The sequence below is a fragment of the Phocoena sinus genome, chromosome 1, assembly GCF_008692025.1.
Source record: "Phocoena sinus isolate mPhoSin1 chromosome 1, mPhoSin1.pri, whole genome shotgun sequence".
In the NCBI taxonomy this organism is placed as follows: Eukaryota; Metazoa; Chordata; class Mammalia; order Artiodactyla; family Phocoenidae; genus Phocoena; species Phocoena sinus.
The window spans coordinates 81,065,197-81,089,571 of record NC_045763.1 but is presented as its reverse complement, the minus strand read 5'-3'; the positions used below and the strand labels follow the sequence as shown (position 1 = coordinate 81,089,571).

The 24,375-nt window shown below is 35.6% G+C and overlaps 1 protein-coding gene across 13 annotated transcripts in view; it reads left to right on the top strand.

The window, feature by feature from the left end:
• Window positions 1-8,204, top strand: part of ZNF644 (zinc finger protein 644) — a 114,815-nt gene extending 106,611 nt beyond the window's left edge. For all 13 annotated transcript variants that reach the window (XM_032637296.1, XM_032637362.1, XM_032637385.1 and 10 more), the window contains 2 exons: window positions 5,652-5,754; window positions 6,503-8,204. In XM_032637296.1, coding sequence (XP_032493187.1) covers window positions 5,652-5,754; window positions 6,503-6,695 — 296 coding nt within the window. In that variant the 3' untranslated portion in view covers window positions 6,696-8,204. The remainder of the gene's footprint in view (window positions 1-5,651; window positions 5,755-6,502) is intronic.
• The last annotated feature ends 16,171 nt before the right edge of the window (window positions 8,205-24,375 follow it).

Genomic DNA, 24,375 nt, shown 5'->3' with positions numbered 1-24,375 from the left:
TTTACTAATCATTCCCTCTACTTTGAAATAGCAGAGGCTTCTAGACATTGAATGTATCGATATGTACTTTTTCTTGTCCCAAGTAGATAACTTTCTTTGAACCAAGCATATAAAGCTGTTGCTACCCTTAATACAACCTCCTACTTTGTAGGGCAAACTCAAGCTACCTGACTCCTCTAGACTAATATTAAGCCATCAACTTAATATTTACAGCAAAGGAAATCTGCTTTTCAAATATTTTTCACTTCATTCTCTTCCAGGTAGAATGTTAAATCATGCTATACCTAATTAACTTTGCCATAATTGCCCTGTGATTCTAGGTTAGTTACTGTTTTTAGTTATTGAGAATGGAAACTCCAAAAATAATGAAAGTAACTTAGGGTACTAAAAAAAAATCCAATTTTAGAGTGAAAATATCAAGGGAAAATGATGATGAAAATATGCTTCTGAGGTTGCTAATTGTGTATCTGTATGTTTAATTCTGATTGGAAGGGGAACATTGCTTTCATAACAATAAACTACTTAAACTGCTTTATGTGTCCATCTTGGGAAAAATGACTGGTTTGATTATGGCAGTGTAGGTAGGAATGAAGAGCTGATGTTGGGGGTAGGGACGTCCTTTCCATTTTTAATGGGCTACATAGAGAGTGGGATTTAACAATTTTTCTCTTAATAGGTTTTTTTTTTTTTTATGGGCCAACAGATTAAGAGGTAGAACTGAGGGCAGCCTTTCTCATCTAGGGTAGTTGTTACTCAGGACCCAGAACTGGCTACATAATTTGCAGGATCCAGTGCAAACTGAAAATACAGCGCCTCATGTTCAAAAAATTAGGAATATCAAGACTGCAGCAGCAGAGCATTAGACCAAGTATGGGACACTATAAGACCGCACAGATCGAACACTCACAAAGTCTGTCTTGCAGGCGCTTTTTGCAAAGAGGAAAGTATACACTGAAGAACAAAGAATTTAGCTTCTCAACAAATGACTTTCCCAAACCCACATCCCTATTTTATACAGGCTAACACGTTTCTCCTCACCCCCTTAGTGGGGGCTGAGGGAAAGAAAATGCTGTTGGCACAGTCTTTTATATGCTTTTGGCTTATGAACCTTGAAGGATAATGGCAGCAACTAGAATTGAGTTTGTTTATCCATCTCATACTTCTGCACCCCTTGGGACATATGCATCCTCTTCCTACCTCGCCACTGGGACCACCGTCTCCATCACCAGCTTGTTAATAATGGTGGTAGGAATGTTGGGCTTATCTGTTTATGTCATTTTTATCGCTACTGCTTTCCTGAATGAGCTCATAGCTACAATTGCATGCCCACCTTATACAGGCCAGCTAGATGGAGAAGAAATTTTCTTCCCTCTAGTAGGGCTATAGCACGCCTCTTATTTTGGATGTGTATAATCTGGCCATTATACTAAGTTTGACTTTACCCTAAATATGCCAACAACCAGTTAGGAACAAAACAGAAGAAATAGGGCTTTTGACTAAACGGGCAGGGAAGGGTGATTCCAAATAACAGTATTTTGGTGGTGAATGTTAATTTAGTTATGATATTAGTTCTTTACCATAGAGGCTTCAGATGTTTTTAAGAAATAAATCTCCATTCTTTGAGGTCATTTGTGTAGTGAATTAAAAAGAAAATGAAATTCATTGAAGCAGTTATTGTATATAATGGGCAGAAAGGTGGAAGTGGCAAAAGGACTTATGTTAGAGCCCAAAGTAAATTACTTTTCTTCTATGTATAAAACTAATGTCTCAGAAAACAGATTTGAATTTGTATCTGTCGTATTGATTTGCTTTTTGCTGATCCAGTTTAGTTCTTTAGGCACAATTGTTGTTTTGTTGTTGTATTTTGTAGCATAGCAGTATGATGTTCTTTTTGAGGGCTCATAAGTCTGCTGTATTTCTGTCTCATTCCTATTTGATCAAAACAGCTGTTTTACTGAAAGGTATATTCTGAAAAAATTTTTATATGACCTTACAGCTCAGCTCAATTCATTCTTCTTACAAGTAAAATATTACTACCAGTAGCAATGTAGATCTTTTATAAATCAGATAACTTCAAAGGTTTTTTTTTTATAGTCTTCCGGTTAAAATTGATCACTTTAAACATTTCCTGCCACCCTAAATAGGAAGATCTGAGTAACTGGGTTTATTCATTTCTAAAGAAGTATTTATACTCAAGAAAAAGAAAATTAAGAATTTCTAAAACTAATCTAGTATTTTTTGTAAATTTCAAGTATAGAAACAATGTTAGATTTAAAATACTTTGGAACAGAAAAACGGTATGTGTGTGTTTTGATTTTTGACAGTACCAAGTAAGTGCAAATAAAATTCTGTTGTAAAGAAAGGCTTTGTATAAAGTTATCTATTTGACAGATTATTCATATAAACAACTTCAATAAACCTTAGGCTATTTGTCAGAAATATTGATGAGCCGCATTATACTAAAACTGACTGTGTTAGTGATGTTGTTTTTAATGTTCTAACAATTCCTGGTACAGTCCAGAATAAAACTGCTTTTCCCTCTAGAGACAATAAAATCTGTTAAATGAGAACATTTGTATAATAGACATGTTTGTACATCATCTTTTTCATTTAGTGGAACATTTTGGAATATTCTTTTTTTTTATACAGATTTTTCTAAAATTTTGGGCAGTATTGTAGGGGTGATGGTTGGATGTTGATATTAGAAAAAATTATTCCTGTCAAATGTATTCATATTTTACTTCCTAAAATAAATGACATTTCAAGGGGTAAGAAATTTTAAAGTGATGATGGATATATTAAGATATGGAGATACTTATGTGTAATTACCAGAGTCCCCTGGTTTTTAATATCTTAACTTTATGGACAAGTTTCCAAGGATTCCCAGTTCATGTGATTCCCTAAACTTATGTGGAACTCAGGATACTGGAGATTCTCAGTCATATTCTGACAGAGTTGTCCTACTTTCCAAAGTCATAATACCTTCAAATACTAATTACTACAAAAACTATGGTATTCTCACTTAAAATTTAGATCTGATCATTCATAAAAACAGCCATAAACTTCAGAGTTTCTAGAGTTCATATAGCATCAAAAGTCAGAAAAAAAAATGTTTTCCCTCTATTAAAGTCAAAAACATTTCTATACCTGATTAAACATTTCCAGTTCCTTTTTTTTTTTCTGCTGTACGCTGGCCTCTCACTGCTGTGGCCTCTCCCGCTGCAGAGCACAGGCTCCGGACACGCCGGCTCAGCGGCCATGGCTCACAGGCCCAGCCGCTCCGCGGCATGTGGGATCTTCCCGGACCGGGGCACGAACCCGTGTTCCCTGCATCGGCAGGCGGACTCTCAACCACTGCGCCACCAGGGAAGCCCTCCAGTTCCATTTTTTAAAGTATCACAGCATCTAAGTGTAACTTAAATGCTTTGTAACTGATAAAACATTCTTTTGCGTACTTCCCCATCACCCTCTGTCCTTCTCCCTCAATTTGCTCTACACACCTAACATTAGCATTCTGTGAACAAATATTTAACGGATTGTTAAAATGTATTTTATTTGTATCCTACAGTAATTTGTTTACATTTTAAAAGGAAATTTGAATACAGTGTGGCAATTTTGACAACCAGCAAGCTCATCAAAATTAGATTCTATCTGTAATCTCATGATCTACCAAATGCTTGCTCTGTTCCACGTAACAGGGACAGGGATTGTGTGTAGTTTACCTTATAGATAGGGAAAGAGTAGCTTACATCTAGTAGCACTTAGCCCTTTGAGTTCCTTAAACTCTTTACTTCTAGTGTATGAATTTCTTTAAAATTCACCTAAATTCAAATTGCTCACCAAAGCAACTAGGAAAAAGAAAGTGCTGACTACAGAGTATGTGTTACCTCATTCTTCTTACTGGTTATGAAGGAACCTAGTTTCTACATAGAAGCTAGACTGGCCAGTGAAGAATTTAAGTGTGACTGCTAGCAACATTCATTTAAACAAATGATACAGAAGTGTTCTACAGGAACTATAGTGTATATTACATAGTGGTAGAACAGATTTCTGTTCATATGCTGTCTAAATGTCAAAGGTTAAATTGCTGGGTTTTTCTTTATTTTTCACTCCAGAAGTATTTGTTGAGTTCCTACTATGTGCCAGACTCTTGAATGAGCTAACTAATGAGAACCTTGTAAGATTATTCTGTTCCAGATTTTGGTTGTTTAACTTTGAAGTAGCCATTCTTTAATACTTAACTTGACTTCCTATATAGTTCTTTACTTATTAGATTCTTCTTCTGAGGATAAACAGAGAAAGACTGTAAGACCTAGATTTTACTTTTAAAGAGGCAGGTGACAGGAGGCGAAAAACAGTGGCTTGAATGAGATTTAGGCTTCTCATGGTTTTTTTCTGTATGACATTTCTGTTAGCATTGCCACTTGACTACTGTAAGAAACTATGTTTATTGGTTTTATAATAGTAGCATCTATTCTTTTGGAACCCAGACTTCGAACAGTTCATTTCACGCAATCATTGAATAGCTAGTTCCTATTCTCTCTTACCTAGAATTTTTCCAGGGGATTTCATGTGACAGGTTAACAGAAGAAAAGCCATTTGGACAACTCTTCTGTTACATTTGTTTCCCTCCCCCTTGGATCCCTAGAGATAAATTCTTACCATCTCTTCCTGCTAATTGACCAGCAGCACCCTGGAATACTATCATCCCTTTGTCTAAAGGAATGGCGTAGTTTTATTCAAAGAATAAAATGTTATGTCCTGTCTATTCCTACCTATAAAAAATACCTTTTTTCCTTATTAAATTAGATTTTTTTGTAATAAATGATTGAAGGAAAAGTCAAGTAACAGAAAAATTTCAAGAACAGTTAGCACTAGAATTTTGGTCCACTTTAATGTAAAAATCTTGTTTTCCCCTTTTTAATCACATTTTTAAAATAAGCTATAGGAGAAAATATAAAAGGAAAAAAACTAACAAATAGCAGTTAACTTCTGGTCCATTTATGAACTTATGTGAGGTAATCTGGATCTGTATTTGTTTTCTAGGAAAATAAAACGTGCTTGTTTATGCAATACAGATTGAGTTTAAAAATGAAAGTTGAGCATTGTTTGCCCTTTCAGATGTAGGGCTAGCATATAATTTTAAGAGCTATTCATTATTATAAAATTCAAAGTGAATTGGTATATAAAATTGATTTTTCATTGAACTTTTTACTGTTTTCAAAGCATGTGAGATCTGATTAATGGAGAAGTAATCAAATGCAAACTTAATGATCTCACATAAAAGGTTATAGTTTTCCTGGAAATAAGATTTAACCAGATGTTAATGTATATATATGATCATAAGAGAAAAGATTACATTGCTGTAATAATTGACCAATTTAGTCATTTCAAGCTATTTTAGTTACATTTTCTCAGTTCTAGTTTGATATGGTAAAGCATTATTTGAAAAAGGAGTACAGGAAGAGTGTATGGTGATAATATTACTGCTGTTAGAGAACCAACTGCAAGTTAGTGCATGCTTTAGGGAATACAAATGAGTACAGACTTTTTCTAACTTGATTTAGATGGCCTGACCTCCCTAGAAGTATAGTATGTATATATACTTGGAATATATGAGAAATGTTAAGTCTTTTTCTTCCCTTTTTTAGCTTTAGATTGTAAGCAAAAGAAATCAAGGTCAAGATCCGGAAGCAAGAAGAAAATGCTAACATTACCTCATGGTGCTGACGAGGTTTACATTCTCCGATGCAGGTACATGCCTATATTGCCAAATTGGCTCAGTTTCTTCAGATTTTGCTTTGAGACATATTAGCTATTTTATTCGGGATTCTTAGTTTGTGGCAGAAGGTGCATTCTCATAAATCAAGTTACAAATGAACTTTTGGAGACAGACTTAAAATCTTATATGGCTCATAATATGCTATACTTCAACAACTAATGAATCAAGGTTTTTACATTAGCTAGGATACTGTGATTTGTAAAAGTGTCTTTTGTTTTTGTTGTGTTTTATTTGTGTGCTTTGTTTGGTTTAATTTGATATTTTTTTAGTTGTCTTGAGTTCTTGCTTATTGGGAATATATTTTCTCTCCACTCATGCTTCTAAGTGTAGCTATACAAACTCATTCACACCTTCCGTACTCATCTTCATGCAGTTTAAGAAATTCTGAATTGGGGAGTGGTCTTTTGAAAAGAATAGTGCATTTTGGGATTAAAGAGTTGTTTTAAATATATTAAGATGTGTAGATGTTAAGACCTTTTAATTAATTTTAACCTAATAGTAATGTTCCCATCTCTACAAATATTAGTGGAGTTATTATGAATTGGCAGTTTTGATATTGTATTAAAGCATTTTGACTTTATAGGTGTTTAGAAACTATTGTCAAGTACTATCTCCAATACAGAGTAAAGTTTGCTCCTGTGTTTATGGATTTTATGGGAATTGGTTTTAAATAAAGGGAATTGGTCATGTTAAGAGAACTGTTATCAACTTCTTCTCTAGGTTTTGTGGCCTAGTCTTTCGTGGACCATTGTCTGTTCAGGAAGACTGGATTAAGCACTTACAACGACACATTGTAAACGCTAATCTTCCACGGACTGGAGCTGGCATGGTGGAAGTCACGTCACTACTCAAAAAGCCTGCCTCCATTACAGAAACTTCATTTTCTCTACTAATGGCAGAAGCAGCTTCATAGAACAAGAAAACCTTTTAAATAGCAAATTTGAATTGGATGTAAATTTGAAATTCTTTGTCTTTTTTTTAAAGCCACATTAAGTTATCCGTTTATAAATACTAAAGCAGGAAAATGGGGAAAAGTGAATGACAGTGACATCAGAGCAAATTGAGTGCTTCAAACAGTAAGTAGTCTCTATATTTTGTATAGGATGGGAGATGTGTTTCTGAGGTTTACTACGTTTTGTCAGTTAACTGTGTTCACTCAATGATAGATCAGTACACGTAAGCAGTCATTAATAAACTGTTGCACATGGATACTTAAAGACAGACTTATTGGAAAATTATGTTTTCTGCAGTGTTACCAGAATCAAGGTTCTGTTTATTCCCCACAAAACTTGCATTGAAAATTAAGATATTATATTTTGTTTGTATATATTTAGTGTTTTGTATAATACCAGGAACCGCTAACTAAATTTACTCAACTTAGGGCATTAAATATCATGTACTTCATAGTTTGAGACTGTTCACTCAAATAGGGCAGAGTACTATTCTATCTAGATGTGTAAGTGTTTTTTTAAAATCACATGGAACGGTTTTTTTTATACTAAAAAGTGGAGGGAGATTTGTTTAAACAAGTATTTCTAAAAGAAATATGTACATAGTCCTGGAAATTATTCATGGTAAGGAAATATTCTTTACTCCAGTTGCATTTCTCAGACAATAAAGTGGTGCATCCATGCTACCTCCTACTTTGTCAACAAAGATGCTATTTACCCTTTACATTTTTGTATCATAATAGATTTTAAAAATCTAATGTTCTTTATTGCAAGACATCCTTTTGTTAACAGATTTGTTTCTTTTTAATGTTTTACCTAAAATTTGACATGCTTACAGGACAGGTTTGCCTCTTACTTTATTTAACATTGTAGAAATGTAATTAATAAACAAAGCTCACTACACAGTTTAGAATAGGCTTTCTCATTTATATTCTCCTCCAAATTTGATCAGTTAGCAAAACTTAATACACCAATTGAAATATTTCTACATATGATGAGAATGTTTACAATTTAAATTTTAGAACTTGTTTTGGATGTGACTATATGTACGAAAATCGTGTAACACTATGCTCATGCTAAGAACCGACATAATGGAATTACTGAAATAAATGTGCTGTGAGGAATGGAAAATATGGTGCAGATGTCTTGGTCATGATAAATTGTGATTCTCCTTTTAAACTCTTCCCAAAAGCAAATTAGTTATTTTAATCTGAAATTAAATTCCTTTACAAATAACAGTTTTTGTATGCAAGCACCATTTCATTTTATTTCATGTAGTATGGCTAATACTATAGTTGAAACAAGGATATGCATTGATACTTTTCTTCGTATGTAAATAAAGTTAAGAGCAGTTAAAATAAGGAGTATTTTGGTAGAGTATATACATACCTCACTGCCAGTGAAATTGCTTTCCTATGGTTTATCTCCTTACCAGAAAAATCTCTAAATAAAAAAAGACTTAAAGAAAATTATAATGTCTATAGTGTGAAACATTTCTTATTTTTATCACTGGTGGAAATGGTCCACTTGAAGTTGTGTTTCATTTGATTTATGTTGTTTATACTTAGCAGGTTACTTTATTCACATACTTTATATGTAAAATTAGGAAATTGAACAAAATGGATCATTCCCAACCAATGGTCTCCTGATCCCTGGGTTACTAGATAAGGGGAAAAGTACTTGTAAGTTATTCTCATTTTTCCAAAGGCCTCATAGAAACTGTTTGCTTCTCTATAATGGTGAGTCTAACTAAAACATCAAATTTCTTAACTTTTGACTGAAAATGTACCAAGTCTGTGTATACCAGTATTCTCTTACTGAATAAGTTTCATTGGTATGAATATATTCTATATTTAAATAGAATATATATTTTTCATTGGAAGTCATACTACTACATAGCAAGTACAGTTCAGAAATTAAGGGGAAAAAAAAGATTCCTGGTGGGAAGACTAGCAATCACTAGAGGCCCTTTCAACTCTAATGTTTATAGTTCTTTGATTTAATTAAGCCAACTATCAAGATGTAGGAATATAAGTAGGTAGTTTGACCACAGATTTCATAAGCAAACCTAGATTACATTTTTTATGTTAAACTATTTCTAAAACAATATTTCTCCTTCTGGATATAAAAAGAATTAAATCATCAAAATACAATTCAAATTGTAAACAGTAAGCTAGAGGGATTCCTGAAAAGTAAATTAAACAAAGAACATTTTTCATAGTAAAGCTATTTGGGTTTCAAAATTTTAAAAACTTCTTAGGGAGCAAAGTTTGTCTTTTATTTGGCAACTAGAAAGTTAATGATATATTTTAATTTGGCTTCCACTGGAAGAAAATTACAAAATATTGTCTTAAGTTACATGATAGAGTTTCATGTTAAAACATGCACTATTTCAGTATTCAGTATTGCTGACTTTTCTTTTATAATTCCTTTATTATTGCCTGAGATGTTTGAACCTCTTTGTATTTGAGCTTCTTTTTCTTGTTAAAAGCATTGATTTATTTAATAGCATCAAGGCAAAAACAGTTAACTTCTTCAAAAGTAGTATTTTCCACTATGCTTCTTTAGAATATATTAGAACCATGGCATAGCTATAATATCTCTATTTTAGATTTCACATGCTTAGTTACGGGTTAGAGGGAATGATAGTTTTTCAGTAGTAATTTAATTAGACAAAGTTTCTTTTAAGGACATACACATAACCTCTCAGGGACTATACAGTTAAAACATACTGGTCCAAAATATAGCTTTGATTTTTTTTTTCTTCACTAAATAATTGTAATATATGCTCATTTTAGAAATATTAAGAAAATGAAAAAGTAAAAAATGGGGAAAATCACCTGTGGTATTATGACTCAAACACATTTACTTTTTTTTTTTTCTTTCTTTCTGTATATGATCTTTATTACATTCTGGTAGTTTTTGTCAATTCCTATTTTGGGTACATTTGTCACGATGGAGTACTGAATACAATTTATCTGCATCATTATATATGACTGTGTATGACCTTCATTCTGAAACACATTTACTTTTAACAGCTTGTTATGGTTCTCATATTGTTTCAATATAGTTATGAATGTAATAATATTATAATTTATCCCAGTATCCCATTTTCCCAAGTTTATTTGAAATTTAAGTACTGCATTGTATAGACTAACCTTTGAATACTCAATCTTGAGCATTTTCCACCAACAACAACCAGTTCTCTGATTCTCCAGACACCAGTTCGGTGTCCAACAGTTCGAGTCAATTCTGACATTAACTACCTGGAGTTAGTGTCAGACTCCATGGGTTAAAGGGCTCAGTCCCACAAGACTGCCCACACTTGAGATGCCACTCACAAGTATCAGGTCACCCATACTTGTGATCAGCTGGCTATAAATCAAAGGTTGCCACAACCCACTCTTCAGGTTCAATAATTTGCTAGAGTGGCTCAGAGAACTCAGAAAAATACTTGACTTTAACAGTTTATTATAAAGAACATAACTCAGGAACAGTGAAATGGAAGAGATGCATAGGGCAAGGTATGCTGGGAAGGAGGTGGCATGGAGCTTCCATGCTTTCTCTGGTGCGCCACCCTCCCAGCACCTTGATGTGTTCACCAACCCAGAAGCCCATCCCTTAGGGGGTTATTATGGAGGTTTCATTATGTAGGCATAATTAATTAAATAATTGGCCATTGGTGATTAACTCAATCTCTAGCTCCTTTCCTTTCCCTGGAGGTTTCGGCAGGGTAACGGGACAAAAAACTCCAACCCTCTAATCATGCCTTGGTCTTTCTGGTGACCCACTCCCATTCTGAAGCTATCTGGGGGCCCCCAGGCACCAGTCATGTCATTAGCTTATGAAAGACACTCTCATCACTCTGGAGATTGCAAGCGTTTTAGGAGATGTATGCCAGGAGCCAGGGACAAAGACCAAATATTTATTTTCTACTATATCACGCTAGATGTAAAGCCTCTATGTGACAAAAACTAGTCAACATCAATGATATTTCAAACCATGGACTATAATTAAGCATTTACCCCTGGTATGGAAGGTAGCTATCCAATTTATTGCAAAAATGGGAACTTGTTTTCTTATTCTGAGGGCCAGTCAAGTTCAGTTATTGATCTTTAGTCAATAGCTCGTAACTTTAATTTCTCGATTCTTTAGCCTACATTATAGACATAGGTACAACTTTCATTTTTCTTGATTACTTTGATTACAAATAATTGAATAATACTTTTCATTGCTTAGGTGTAAACAACAGTAACAAGTAAAACTTACAGAATTGATACCTCATTCTTACATTAAGTCAGAGGTCAAGGTGAACAAAGAGTGGGATATAATCTAATAAATAATCACTAGGGTTTTTCCTTTTTATTAAAGTTTTAGACAAGAAAAAATATATGGACTTCCTCCACAGGAAAAATTTGTCATATTTCTATTCTAGTCTTGTTCTTCTATTTTATAGACTTTTCCTTTTTAAAAAAGCACAAGATCATGCTGTGTAGAAATTAACCCTTTATTCTCTTAGCTGTAGATCCACAAGCATTTTCATACCACTACATATTATTCTTAAATATACTTTCAATTTTTGCATAATGTTCCATTGTACCACATAGTATTTACACCTCCATTGTTGATCATTTTATGTTGTCTCTAGGATTTTGGAATTATAAAGAATGCTTTTGACGAACATTTCTTGCAGTACATTGTACACATCCAAAATTATTTTGTTAGGATGAACTTCTAGTAGTAGAATTGGTAGATTAAAGAGTTGAATATTGCTCACACATTTGAGGCTTTATATATGAATTTCCAAATTGGTATACAGGGAGGCCATTATAACTTTACGCTCCTACCTGCAGCTTATGAGAATGGCTTACAATTCCTTTCGTCCTTGCCAGTGTATTTTTAAAACTTTGCTTGTTTAGTAGGTAAAAAGTAGTGTCTTGTTCATCTTTAAGTGACAAATGAAAATAAAGTAAGTTAATTTTTTATCACAAAGGCATTAACTTTCTGATTTAAAATAATAAAAATACATATGACCATGTTTTACTAGATAATGTGTCTAAAATAACTTCAACTTTGATTTTGTCATTCACCAGTGGTATAATAGAGAGTATAAGTGCCTTTATACTTTGTAGTCTTTCAAGAGATCTTTGACTATTATTTATTCCAAAAGTTTGTTTGTATATCAATATGCATTCTTCTGTGAGTTCCATAGCACTTCTCAGATACTCAGAATGGGCCGTGACACCTCTTCCTCCCCAAAAAGTAAAGAATAGCTACTTTAAAAGTATTATGTGTTGCCATATCAACTCTCAGATGGTTTATATTTTTTATTATAATTCTAGGCAAATTCCCAAAAACCTTCTGGCACAGGTTTCTTGTTTTTATATGGTTGGAAGAAGAGATAGTGTGAATTATTTTGCTTCTTCTGAACAAATTGGTAAAAAAGATTACTATTTGTTTTTTTAAAGATATAAACCTAGAGAGTTGGTTCTTTCTTAAGCTATTAAGGTCAGCCTCTGGAATTTTATTTTTCTATTGACGAGTTTGGCAAATTTCAGCAAATACTTTAAGGAGCTTTTCGATAATGTTTAGTCCCATTTACAACTGAAAACTTCAGAAAAAATTTAAACTTCATTTATAAAGTCAACATATTGTTTCTATTTTGAGAATCTCAGTACCCTGATTTAAGACCTTCTGACGTATATAAATATCTCTTATAAATACAATAGATTAAACTCTTAATAAACGTGTAGAACCTTAAAGTCTCATGAATATTTCAATGCCTCGTATAACTTAGTAACATTTTTACTTAAAAATCACAAGTCAAAGTTGATTACTCAACTACACATTTTAAGTTGAATTTGGAAAGCTGAACTGTTAGTCTAATAGGCCAAATTTTCTTAAATATTATAAATACCCCAAATTTTTAAAGCCTGCACAGATTGCTTCTTGCCAGATTATTTTTTGAGGTGAAGTTCTTAAACATGTTACCATTTAAAGAAATACTGTAATTACTACAAGAACAGAATGTAGAACATTGCCAGCACCCCCAGAAACCTCCATGTTCTCCACCCCAGTTAAATTCTCTCCCTCCCATTACCATTATTCTGACTTTTCTAATAATCGTTTGTTGGCTGTTTTTAAGTTTGACTTCCTAGGAATGCATATAGTTCAGTTTTGCCTGTTTTTGTATTTTACAGAAGTGGAATTATACCACAAGTATTCTTTCGTGACTTGCCCGCTTTGGTTAACGTTATCTTTGCATTTCATCTCTATTCTTCCCATAGCTGTAGTTTATTCATTTTCATTGTTGTATATTATTGCATATCTATATGTGACACCATTTAATTATTCATGTTTATTGTTGATAAACATTTGGGTTGTCGTCATTTGGTTGTTTTTTGGCTTTTAAGAGCTGTGAAGCTATGAACATTCTTGTCTGTCTTTTAAGCATCTGCAAGTTTCTCTAGGGTACACGCCAAGGAGTAGAATTTTTTATCATAGAATATATGCCTCTTAGACAAGGACAGACTATTTTCCAAGATGATTGTACTCATTTGTACTCCCACATGGAGTTCATAAGAGTTTTTGTTCCTACCTTCACTAATACTGTTGTCAGACTTAAATTTTTGCCAGTTGGTGAGTGTTAATGATATTTCATTGTGAATTTAATTTACATTCCCCTGATTTCTATCAGATTGATTATCCTTTTTTATGTTTGCTTATTGGCCACTTAGATTTCCTCTTTTGAGAAATGCCTTGATAAATTGCCCACTTTTTTATATTGGAGTATCTGTCTTGTTTCTTACTGACACTTAGGAATTCCTCTAATTCTTAGGTTATATGTGTTGTAGATATCTTCTACTTTGCACTCTATTTTTCCACTTGCAGTTATAGTGACTGTCGATGAACAGTTCTTAATGTAATCAGATACATCCTTTTGAATTTCTCAAATGTTCTTGTTTGTCCAAAGATGCCTATATTCGCTGAATTCTTGAAGGATGTTTTCATCAGGTATGGAATGCTATCTAAATTGGCAGTTATTTTCCCACTGCATATTGAAGTTTTTATCCAGTGTTTTCTGCCTCATTCTTGCAAGTTCAGCTGTTGCTCATTTTAAAATAAGCTGTCCTATATTTTCTGGCTGCTTTCAAGATATTTGTCTTTATCTTTAGTTTTCTAAAGTTTTGCTATAAAATGGCTTGATGGGAATGTCTTTTGTTATTGTCAAGTTTGGGAACTCTGCTGGGCATCTGGAAATTTTCTAGACCTTGTCTGTAAACTATTTTTTCTGCCTTATTTTCTCTCTCCCTGGTTCTTTTGGGACTCCAGTTAATGTGTGTTAAATCCTTCTCACTGCATCCTCTGGGTTTTTTACTTTCTCTTCCCTGTTTTCTATCTTTGTCTTTTGGTGTTACATTCTAGATAGTTTATTTTGCCCTGTCTTCTAGTTTACTAATTTTCTCAGTTACTGTTATATCTCTTCCACTGAGATCTTAATCCTGGTTATGATATTTTTCAGATCTAGAATTTCTGTTGGTTCTTTCCAGATACGTTTTTTATTGTTTCTAGTATCTTACTTGGCTATTATTTCTTTGAATATCATCTACATAGTTACTTTTACATTCTGCCTCTGATAATTCCAGAATCTAAAGTGATTGTGGATCTGAGTTTATTGATAGTTGCTTTTTCTGTTTCTTGTTCATGGTGTCTTGTTTTCTTATGTGCCTATATGTTTAACAATATGCTGAACATTGTATTTGGAAACTGTGTTGAAGTTTAGGATAGTATTGTCCCCTATAGGATTTTTGTTTACTTCTGTCAGGTGCCTAGGGGTACTACCAGTTTCCAACACCTTAATCCAAGTTCAAGGTTTGCGTTTTCCTGGACTATCCCGATGACCCAAAGTCAGATTGTAAGAACTGTGTCATGGAAAGGTTTGCACACCTCTGGTTTCACCTTCTACCCTGTGAATGTAGTTTTCTTTTCCTAGCCCAAGGCCATCGAATGTGTGACTTAGTTTCAGAACTATTTCCTCCATATAGGATGTGTCCTCAGGGCAAAAATAAAAGGTTTCATTATTGGGTGGCCCTCCTGAGTTTCTAGTCTTCTCTTAGTTTGACTTGGTAATTCTCTACCATCTCGTTACTTCTTTAATGCTTATATGATGTTTTTGTTTTTATTAATCCAACTTTTTTAGTTGACCCCGGTGGGAGAGAATTTATCCAGATTATTTAATTTGGTCTACTGTTATCAGAATCAGAATATAAATAAATTTCTGAGAGCAGGGATTTTGTATTTTTTGTTCACTTCTGTTTTCTTAGAAGAGTTCTGGTATATATTATGCATCAAGTCAATATTCACTGAATGATTTAAGTGAATAAGCTATTATTTTAAAGGAAATCTAAATTTCTTATGGGGTACATTCCCCTTTTTTTCTTCTTAAAAATAAAATTTGGCTATTCTTAAGCATTTTTCTCTTCCAGGTGTATTTTATTTTCTTTTCTTTTTTCTTTTTTTTTTTTTTTTTGCAGTACGCGGGCCTCTCACTGTTGTGGCCTCTCCCGTTGCGGAGCACAGGCTCCGGACGCGCAGGCTCAGCGGCCATGGCTCACGGGCCCAGCCGCTCTGCAGCATGTGGGATCTTCCCGGACCGGGGCACGAACCCGTGTCCCCTGCATCGGCAGGCGGACCCCCAACCACTGCGCCACCAGGGAAGCCCTATTAATAGGCTTTTAAACATTGGACCACCCTTACATTTCTCCTTAGTCATGATATGTTGCTTAATACTAGGAACTTGATTTGCTTCTATGTCACTGAAGAATTTTTTCATGTATATCTATTAGTGTACTATTAGTATACTTTCTGCTATATTTGTCTGGATTTGGTATCCAAGTCATATTAACCTCATAAAATGAGTTCAGAAGTTTAAATTTGCCTATGCTTTGAAAGAGTTTTCATAGACAGTATTGCTTTCTTAAGGATTTGATAGTACTGATTCATAAACTCATATGAGCTGTTAACTTTGGAAAGAAAGATCTTGTTGACTACTTTTACTATTTTGTTTATAATCATAGGTTGTTAGGTTTTTTTCCCTCCCTTTGAGCCAATTTTTTTTTTTTTTTCTTTTTTCTTAATTTTATTTTATTTATTTATTTTTGGTACGTGAGCCTCTCACTGTTGTGGCCTCTCCCGTTGCAGAGCATGGGCTCCGGACACGCAGGCTCAGCAGCCATGGCCCACGGGCCCAGCCGCTCTGAGGCATGTGGGATCCTCCCGGACCGGGGCACGAACCTGTGTCCCCTGCATTGGCAGGTGGATTCTCAACCACTGTGCCACCAGGGAAGCCCTGAGCCAATTTTAGTTACATTTTCTTAGAGGAGTATACATTTCTTATAAATATTCTAAAAATTTGGGATAATTTGTACATAGTATATTTCTTACAAGTTATTTAATCTCCATATCTGTCATTGTTTACTTACATAACTAATGTTTATTTATTTATTTTTTGGCCCTGCTGTGAGGCTTGCGGGATCTTAGTTCCCCAACTAGGGATTGAACTCACGGCAGTGAAAGGATCAAGTCCTAACCACTGGACCACCGGGGAATTCCCAATATTTACTTCTACTTTATCTTTTTTACTTAATTAAACTTACTGAAGGTTTTATCTATATATGTGTGTGTATATAGAGAGAGAGAAAGAGAGAGAGAGAGAGCTATTATCATTGTTGTTTATTTATTACCTTACATTTAAACTTTGATTTTCTTTTTAACCAGTTTCTCATGTGTTTAAAAATAGTGTGTAGGGCTTCCCTGGTGGCGCAGTGGTTGAGAGTCCGCCTGCCGATGCAGGGGACACGGGTTCGTGCCCCAGTCCAGGAAGATCCCACATGCTGCGGATCAGCTGGGCCCATGAACCATGGCCGCTGAGCCTGCGCATCTGGAGCCTGTGCTCTGCAACGGGAGAGGCCACAACAGTGAGAGGCCTGCATACCGCAAAAAAAAAAAAAAAAAATAGTGTGTAATCTCTGGGTTTTGGGGTACAGAATTTTTATATATATATATCTTTATCATGATTTATCTTCTTTAGGGTGGATATTACAACTCCTACATCTGTCTACCATGTCTCTTACTTTTTTTTTTTTTTACATTTTTCATTCCCTTGTCCTTTGCACTGTGCCCTGGGAGAATTCCTTAGTTCCTTCTTCCAACACACTAATTGACTCTAAAGCTGCGTTCATTCTGCTAATCAGCCTATCTGTTGAGTTGGTTGGAGGTTTGGTATTTTGGTGTGTTTATTTTTATACTCATTTTTTCTTTCTAATTAATTTTTTAAAGGTATAAAAATAATTAATTGTTCTTCTTAAGGTCCTATTTGTCTCATGGATGTGATATTCTCTTGGCCTTCTGAGGATATTAATTGTATATGTTTTTAAGACTCCTTTTGCCCTATTAACTGTTTTCTCAGAAATTAGTTCTGTCTGCTGAGTTTGATGCCCTTTCATGGTGTTGGTTCCCTCAGATATTTGGCAATTCTTGCTTGTTTGCTCACTTACATTTCAGATTTCTTGTTAGCCTTTCTGCAAATGTTCTATAAGTTTGGCCTGTTTCTGGTGATTATAAGGAAAGAGTGCAACCAGTATCAAGTGTTTTAGAAGTGTAGACTTTGTTTCTTTTTTGGTATTGTAGAGCAATATCATGCCTCTGCCATGGCTGAACTATTATAAAAGTAGCCCAACATCTGGAATCCTTCCCACCTTTTGTAACTACCTTCCCATGCATAGTTTGGCCTCAGTTTTCCTCCTTCAGTCAGATTCCATTTACCCTCTTTTTTTTTTTTTCAGGAATTACGCATAATTTATGATTAATCAAATATACTTTTTTCTTTCCCAACACTGTTATAGACTTAAATTTTTTCATTATGACAGTTTTTAGGGAATAGAGGATGCTGCGATGCATATTCAATCCAAACTTCAGAAGTTAATCTATAAGTTATTGTCAGTATATAACCTTCCTAATTCCCCTAGATCTCTTCCCCAGTAATTTCTTAGTCACTGGTAAACTTTTCAGTATAACACACAGTCTGTAAGAGAGAGTTTTACATGAAAGGCTTTTATTGATTGATAGAATAGTTCATGCAAATTGGAATGGAATGTTACTTCCCTAAACCATTATGACATCACATTATAAGACATGGTACTTCTGCTTCAGAAAAGTGTTCTTTTTAGCTACCTCAAATCTTTCTCTTCTGCATATAACTTATAAGTCAGTTCTTTTAGAATAGCACAACAGTGCTTTCTACTCACGGCAGTCACTAGATATATATTTCATGAAGATGCTTAGAAATAGATAAGGAATGAAAGTATTTTATTTTTTTAGAAGTTAATTTAAAACATAGATGATTAAAATGAGTAAATTTTTTATCCTCTGATTTACATTTTGTATTCTGCTTTTTAATTTTTTATTTGGTTACTATTAGAAGGTGACATTTATTGTTACTCCTTTCTCTTTGCTCAAAGTGACCAAGCTGCTAATTTAAAATGTCTGTTGGGGCCATTTCAGAACCAAAACATTTACCAAAGGTGAAAAATATTAGGTGAACATGGTTTTTTCAAGACCTCTGCTATTATTTCATATAGTATATTACAAGCTCTTTTATTTATTATTTTTTTTTTTGCGGTACGCAGGCCTCTCACTGTTGTGGCCTCTCCCGTTGTGGAGCACAGGCTCCGGACGCGCAGGCCCAGCGGCCATGGCTCACGGGCCCAGCCGCTCCGCGGCATGTGGGATCCTCCCAGACCGGGGCACGAACCCGCGTCCCCTGCATCGGCAGGCGGACTCTCAACCGCTGCGCCACCAGGGAAGCCCTACAAGCTCTTTTAGAGGTCCATAGATCATGAGACCACTTCTTACCCAGAAGACCAGTCAAATGGTTCTAAACGGTAATACTGGCACAACAATAAGTTTTGTTTTGTTCTCATGACCCATTTTCTGGGTGGTCTACTGGATTAAAAACACAAACAAAATGCAGTATGTATTGGGTTGGCCAGAAAGTTTGTTCGGGTTTTCTATACGAACTTTTTGGCCAACCCATTACTATAGAAGTGAACAGATTCAGTCAGGGCTCACTGTACGTAAGATCTTCCAGTAAATTTCATATTTTATCTCACTCTTCAGAGGAGAGAAAGGTCTGATCTGCCTTGTTCTTCACTGCTACTTCCAGACTTTTCTCCCTCTCTCCTCTAAAAATCCCCAGCTGTGAAGCTCATGCTATCAAACTACTACTCACTCCTTCTCCTTGTTGCAGTTACCAATCCCCCAGTATGCCACAGCCTGGAAGATTTTTAGCTGCAGGTCAGTCTTTGCACTCTCATGTCCTAAAACTCTCGCACTCTCATGTCCTAAAACTTGAATGTCCATGAGAAAGTGACATTAGAGCAAATTGCTGAAGATGGTGAGGGAGGTAGGGAAAGTGTACTGGGCTGTGGGAAGAACAAGTGCAAAGACTAAATGAGAGCACGCTTGGTGTGCTGAAGGTACACAGGAAGGCCCCTGTGGCTGGAGAAAAGCAAGTGGGGAGCAGGAGGTGATGTTAGAGAAATAATGGAGATCTGGGTCATATAGGGTCCCTCTATGCCATGGTTAGGCATGTAAGAGCATAAGACCTCTATAACAAATTTATCCTTTCCTATTTCAGTCTCTCACTTGCATGATCGTACCCTAAACTTTGTATCCATAACTGCAGCCCTATTTTCTTCTCAGTTGTAATATTCCTACTTTCTGAATTACCACTTCTTGTCCTTCCAATTCTATTATCTTATACTCTGACTCTGTAATTCTTCAGCCCCACCAGGGCCTAAAGTCTATTGATTTTACCACCTTCTTATTTGACTCTCAGTTCCTCCATCTACTATCCCCCTTGTTACCCCTCACTGCTTACCCAAATTTTATTCATCAGTCCTTTATCAAGATCACTCAGTTGTAATCACTCGTCCCTGTTCCTCTCTCCCTTTGTATACACTGTTGGCGAAATCCCAACCCTAGTTAAACCAACTTTCCACGCTTATGTTTTTTTCTCCAATCTTTAAAAAAAAAAAACCTCTCTTGTCCCCCACTGTCCTCTCCAGCTACTGCCCATTTCTACTCCTCCTTTTAAAGCAAAACTCCCTGTCAGAGCCAGATATAATAATCATACATTTATAATAATAGGTAACATTTATCATGCACTTGCTATGTGCCAGGCACTGTGCCAAATATTTTATATATAATAATCTTATTTTATTGCCATAGCAGAGTAGAAGATACAGTCTTTTACAATGAGAAAAAAGCATGAAGAGCTAACTTTCCCAACAACTGGCAAATGCTGAAGCTGGAATTCAGTTCCAGGCAGTCTGGCATCAGAGCCTGTGTCCTAACTATTAAGACCAAACCAAAGTGTATTCTAAATTTCATATTAGCAGCACACTCCAGTTTCCAAGAGTGACTTCAACCTACCCCAGCCCTCATTGCTCTCGAGTGGTGGTGGTAGCAGGTTCTGGCTGCTGGGCCATGGTATTACAAGGTGGAGTTTTTCATGTAACCTGAAGTTTAAAATTAATTGTTTCGGGGCTTCCCTGGTGGCGCGGTGGTTGAGAGTCTGCCTGCCGATGCAGGGAACACGGGTTCGTGCCCCGGTCCGTGCTCCACAATGGGAGAGGCCACAACAGTGAGAGGCCCGCGTGCCGCAAAAAAAATTAACTGTTTCTAGGCTGAAGACTCTTTCTCTCTTTAACCCTATTTTTGGTTTCTTTTTGCTTTGCATTTCTCTTACCTTGCACCTAAATTCATTGGTAAGGGGCTCAAAGTTGCCTCTCTCTGGTAAAAGTTCATAGTATGCCAAACAGGAACCAGAGTTGGGTCCAGGGAAAAGGAGTTGTAGAAAAGACTTTCTGATCCTGATTTCTTCGTCTGAATTGCCCTCTCTGCAGGACTTTGTACTCAGATAATTGCCTGTAATCTATTATTTATTCGTCACTTCTTATGTCATCTTTGGGGAGGGAGGGATTTAGTTAAACATTTAATATGAATATTGTAAATAACTACTGATTTAGAAAATTTTAAATAGTAAATCCTCAGGATCAGTTAAGTTTTTAGGAGCAAGGAAACATGAGAAACACTCTGGCTGACTAACCTCGTTCTCATTGGCAGACATGGCAGAGGTCATGTGCCCCTTCCTAAACAGTTACTGGCAAGGGGAAGGGATTCTTATGATTGGCTTTTCCCTTTCCTGGGTGAAAGAGGTTGTGGAGTCAACCACAATCCCCAGGGAGGAAAATCCAACCATTTCCCAAGTGATGACTTTTCACTGTCGAAGCTTTATTTCTTAGAAAACATAAAGCTGAATAATTTTGCCGAACGGGCCTAAACTGGATGAATGAACTCCATTGGTCCTTTAGGAATAATATATGAAACATTTATCTCTTTAGTTCTAAAGAAAATATATATAACTTGATAGCGATTTGACTTAGCAGTTTTAAATCCTATATGCTTTGGGGTGATCTATTTTACTAGACATCTGTCTTAGGACTTTGGCCTAATCACTTTTAGTAAATAAAGTATTTTGGCCCAAGCTTTGACTGTGATGACTCCAGTTGTATCTGTGCTGGATGTTGACACTTCCTAGTACAAGAAAGGGCTTTTGGGCTTCCCTGGTGGCGCAGTGGTTGAGAGTCTGTCTGCCGATGCAGGGGACGTGGGTTCGTGCCCCGGTCCGGGAAGATCCCACATGCCACGGAGCGGCTAGGCCCGTGAGCCATGGCCGCTGAGCCTGCGCGTCTGGAGCTTGTGCTCTGCAACGGGAGAGGCCACAACAGTGAGAGGCCTGAGTACCGCAAAAAAAAAAAAAAAAAAGGCTTTTTATGTGTGTTAAATGTAAATAGTAATCCTTATAGCAGGTCCTTCAGGTTGATGCCAATACTGTGAAAGAGGACAGAATCATATTTATACTAAGAAATACTCTAGAGGGATTATGTATTGCGTAGAATTCCTAGAGAATATGATAAGAGGTTTGACAAGGCTGAACAGGTCAAAGAGCCTAATTTCTGAAAGAGAAGATCAGCGAGCACTAGGTAGTATAAGGAAGGAGACTTTGTTTAGAGCAGTTTCAGACCCAACCCAGTGGATATGCTTGAAGAGCCAACCAGAAAAAAAACAAACACAAACTTTGCTTCCTTATGGACTAGAGCTAAGCGAACGGGAGGTATTCTGGGGGAAAAATGGTTAAAACTGATGCAAGAAGGAAGAGGATTCTGTTTCTCCGTATTGCCACTGATTTTCACACAATTCTCTGATACTATAACACTATCAGAAACACCCAAATGACAAATACAACTTCAGCTGACTTTTTCTTTTACTGAATAAATACAATTTTCCCCTGCCATAAGGAAGAACAGTACTGTTCAGACAGAGGACCTTTTTCCATAGTTTGAATAAAAGAAAATGGATGGTATTTTTTCCCACTGTGGTCAGTTGATAATGGTGAAATGGTGATGATGATGACAATGACAATGATGAAAGGCATATTTGAAGTCTAAGTGTTTGTTAGGGGAAGGAAGTTTGGAAGTGGTGGAAAAAATACTAAACCAAGTATTATAACTTGATTTTTAGACCTGGGTTGTTCCCTACTTTAGCCAGACACAAGACCCTGAATTCCTATTGTTTTTAGTCACTAGCGTGGACTGTGTGATCTCTTGTCCTTCTACCTCTAAAATTCTGTAATTATAACAGATAGTACCCATGTAACACTAATAAAATAGCCTGAACGGTATCAAGAGTATGAAAAATAGCATATAGAGTAAGGTGTCCGTTTAATTAATTTTATGCTTACCTATAATTGGTTTATGTAACACTGTTTTTTTTCCTGGAACCTCTGTACATCAGAAAGGGTTGCAGAGTTCATTCTGGCAAAGATAAAAGGCAGAACTGATAACATATCATATCGCCACATGGAGGCTAGCAATTAAACATAAAGCCAGACAGAAATCACAAGGAGAGCCATAAATAAAAGAGAGTCTTAATGTGATTTAAATACCGTGACTGAGTTGCATTCAGTGTCAGCCTGGTCACCAAGTCCAATGCAACATCATCCTCTATAGAGATGTATTCTAGCAAAAGACTTCTGCATCCACCATCTGGCCCCTGACTCAGTGAGCACATCTCACTAAATGACACATAACCCAGTGGGATACACCAAATTTGCTTAAACATGAGCACATCCTCTTCTCATAACAAAGGCTGAATATGACCCTAATTTCGTATTCTGTAAACTATGTTGTGGAAATCATTAAAACAAGTCTTCTAGATAGGCCTGTAAACATTTACTGATTTTGTTTCCTTTGTCAAAGCCACAATTTCAAAAAATATTATAAATTTCAGCTTAAATTGAGAAGCCAATTAGATGTGCTTTTAAAATTCATTCTCTATGTGGTAAAATAACAAGTAAAAAAGAACCAAACTGTTTGTGACTAGGTAATCTGATCCTCCAAATACAAGAGTTTGAGCAGAAAGTTCCAAAAGTTAGAGTTTCTATTCTCTGTCATAAGCTCCCGGGAATTGCGCCAAATGAGCACCACTCAAGAAAAATTGCTCTAAGATTTGGACTTTTATATCTTCAACCATAATTTCAGGAATGTTCCAGAATAAAGGCAACCACATTGTTTCTTCAGTCTCTGAGATAGTTTACTGGACTTCTTTTATTCTATATTACTTTGGAAATATTTTACATTTCAAGAGGAACAGTATGATTTGCCTACAGAACGTACTTTTCCTTTAAGTACATCTTTGGCATTCCTCAGACTGCTAAATATTTTGTTGACTGTTGGAGGGAAGGAGGCTATAAGGTAGTCTCTTCTACTATTTAAAAAGCATCCCAAATCTACAGATCCCTAGTTAATACTCAAGACTTTTTGATGGTCTGCAGTGCCCTGTCTGATAGAGATAAATGCCAGAGCAAGAGAACTACAGGGAAATTGGAACTAAAACTAGAATAACTGAAGCTAAAAGTAACCATTTTTCTTCACAAAGTTGTATAAAACTATGAGAAAACCTTTTGTAAGAACTGAGCTTCAATTAATAGAAGTAAAAGGAAATAGAAACAGCATTCTTTAAACACAGCAAATTCAAAGAAGAAGGAAAAGCATCTCCTTATAAATGAGAAGCAGAAAGTTCAAAATGATATGAGAAAGAAGAAATATTCGTGCCAAGTTCATGTAAACTGTTAATTAGAAACTACAGTGGAAATCGAGCATGTGAGTAATAAGAAATAATATAAAATCCTGGGGAAAGCCTACTTAAGCTAGACTTCTTCAGGGCTACAGCATTGATAGTATGTTTCATGTTTCACAAATTGACCTGAATTATTGTTTAGCCACTATCCTGAAAGGCAGGGAGTTGAAGACTACAGAAGAGCTTCATAATGCTGACATTTCAAATATCTAGTCACTTGGACTCCCTAGCCTGTAAACACTGAAATTAGTCTAGGGGAAAAAAAAAAAAAACCTTAATTCATAAGCTCATTTAAAAGAGCAGTAGGCTGGGTAATAGCAGTTTTAACAATTTTAAAGAATAAAACCTTTTCAGACAGTCTAATACTAGGCCCTAAGCTTC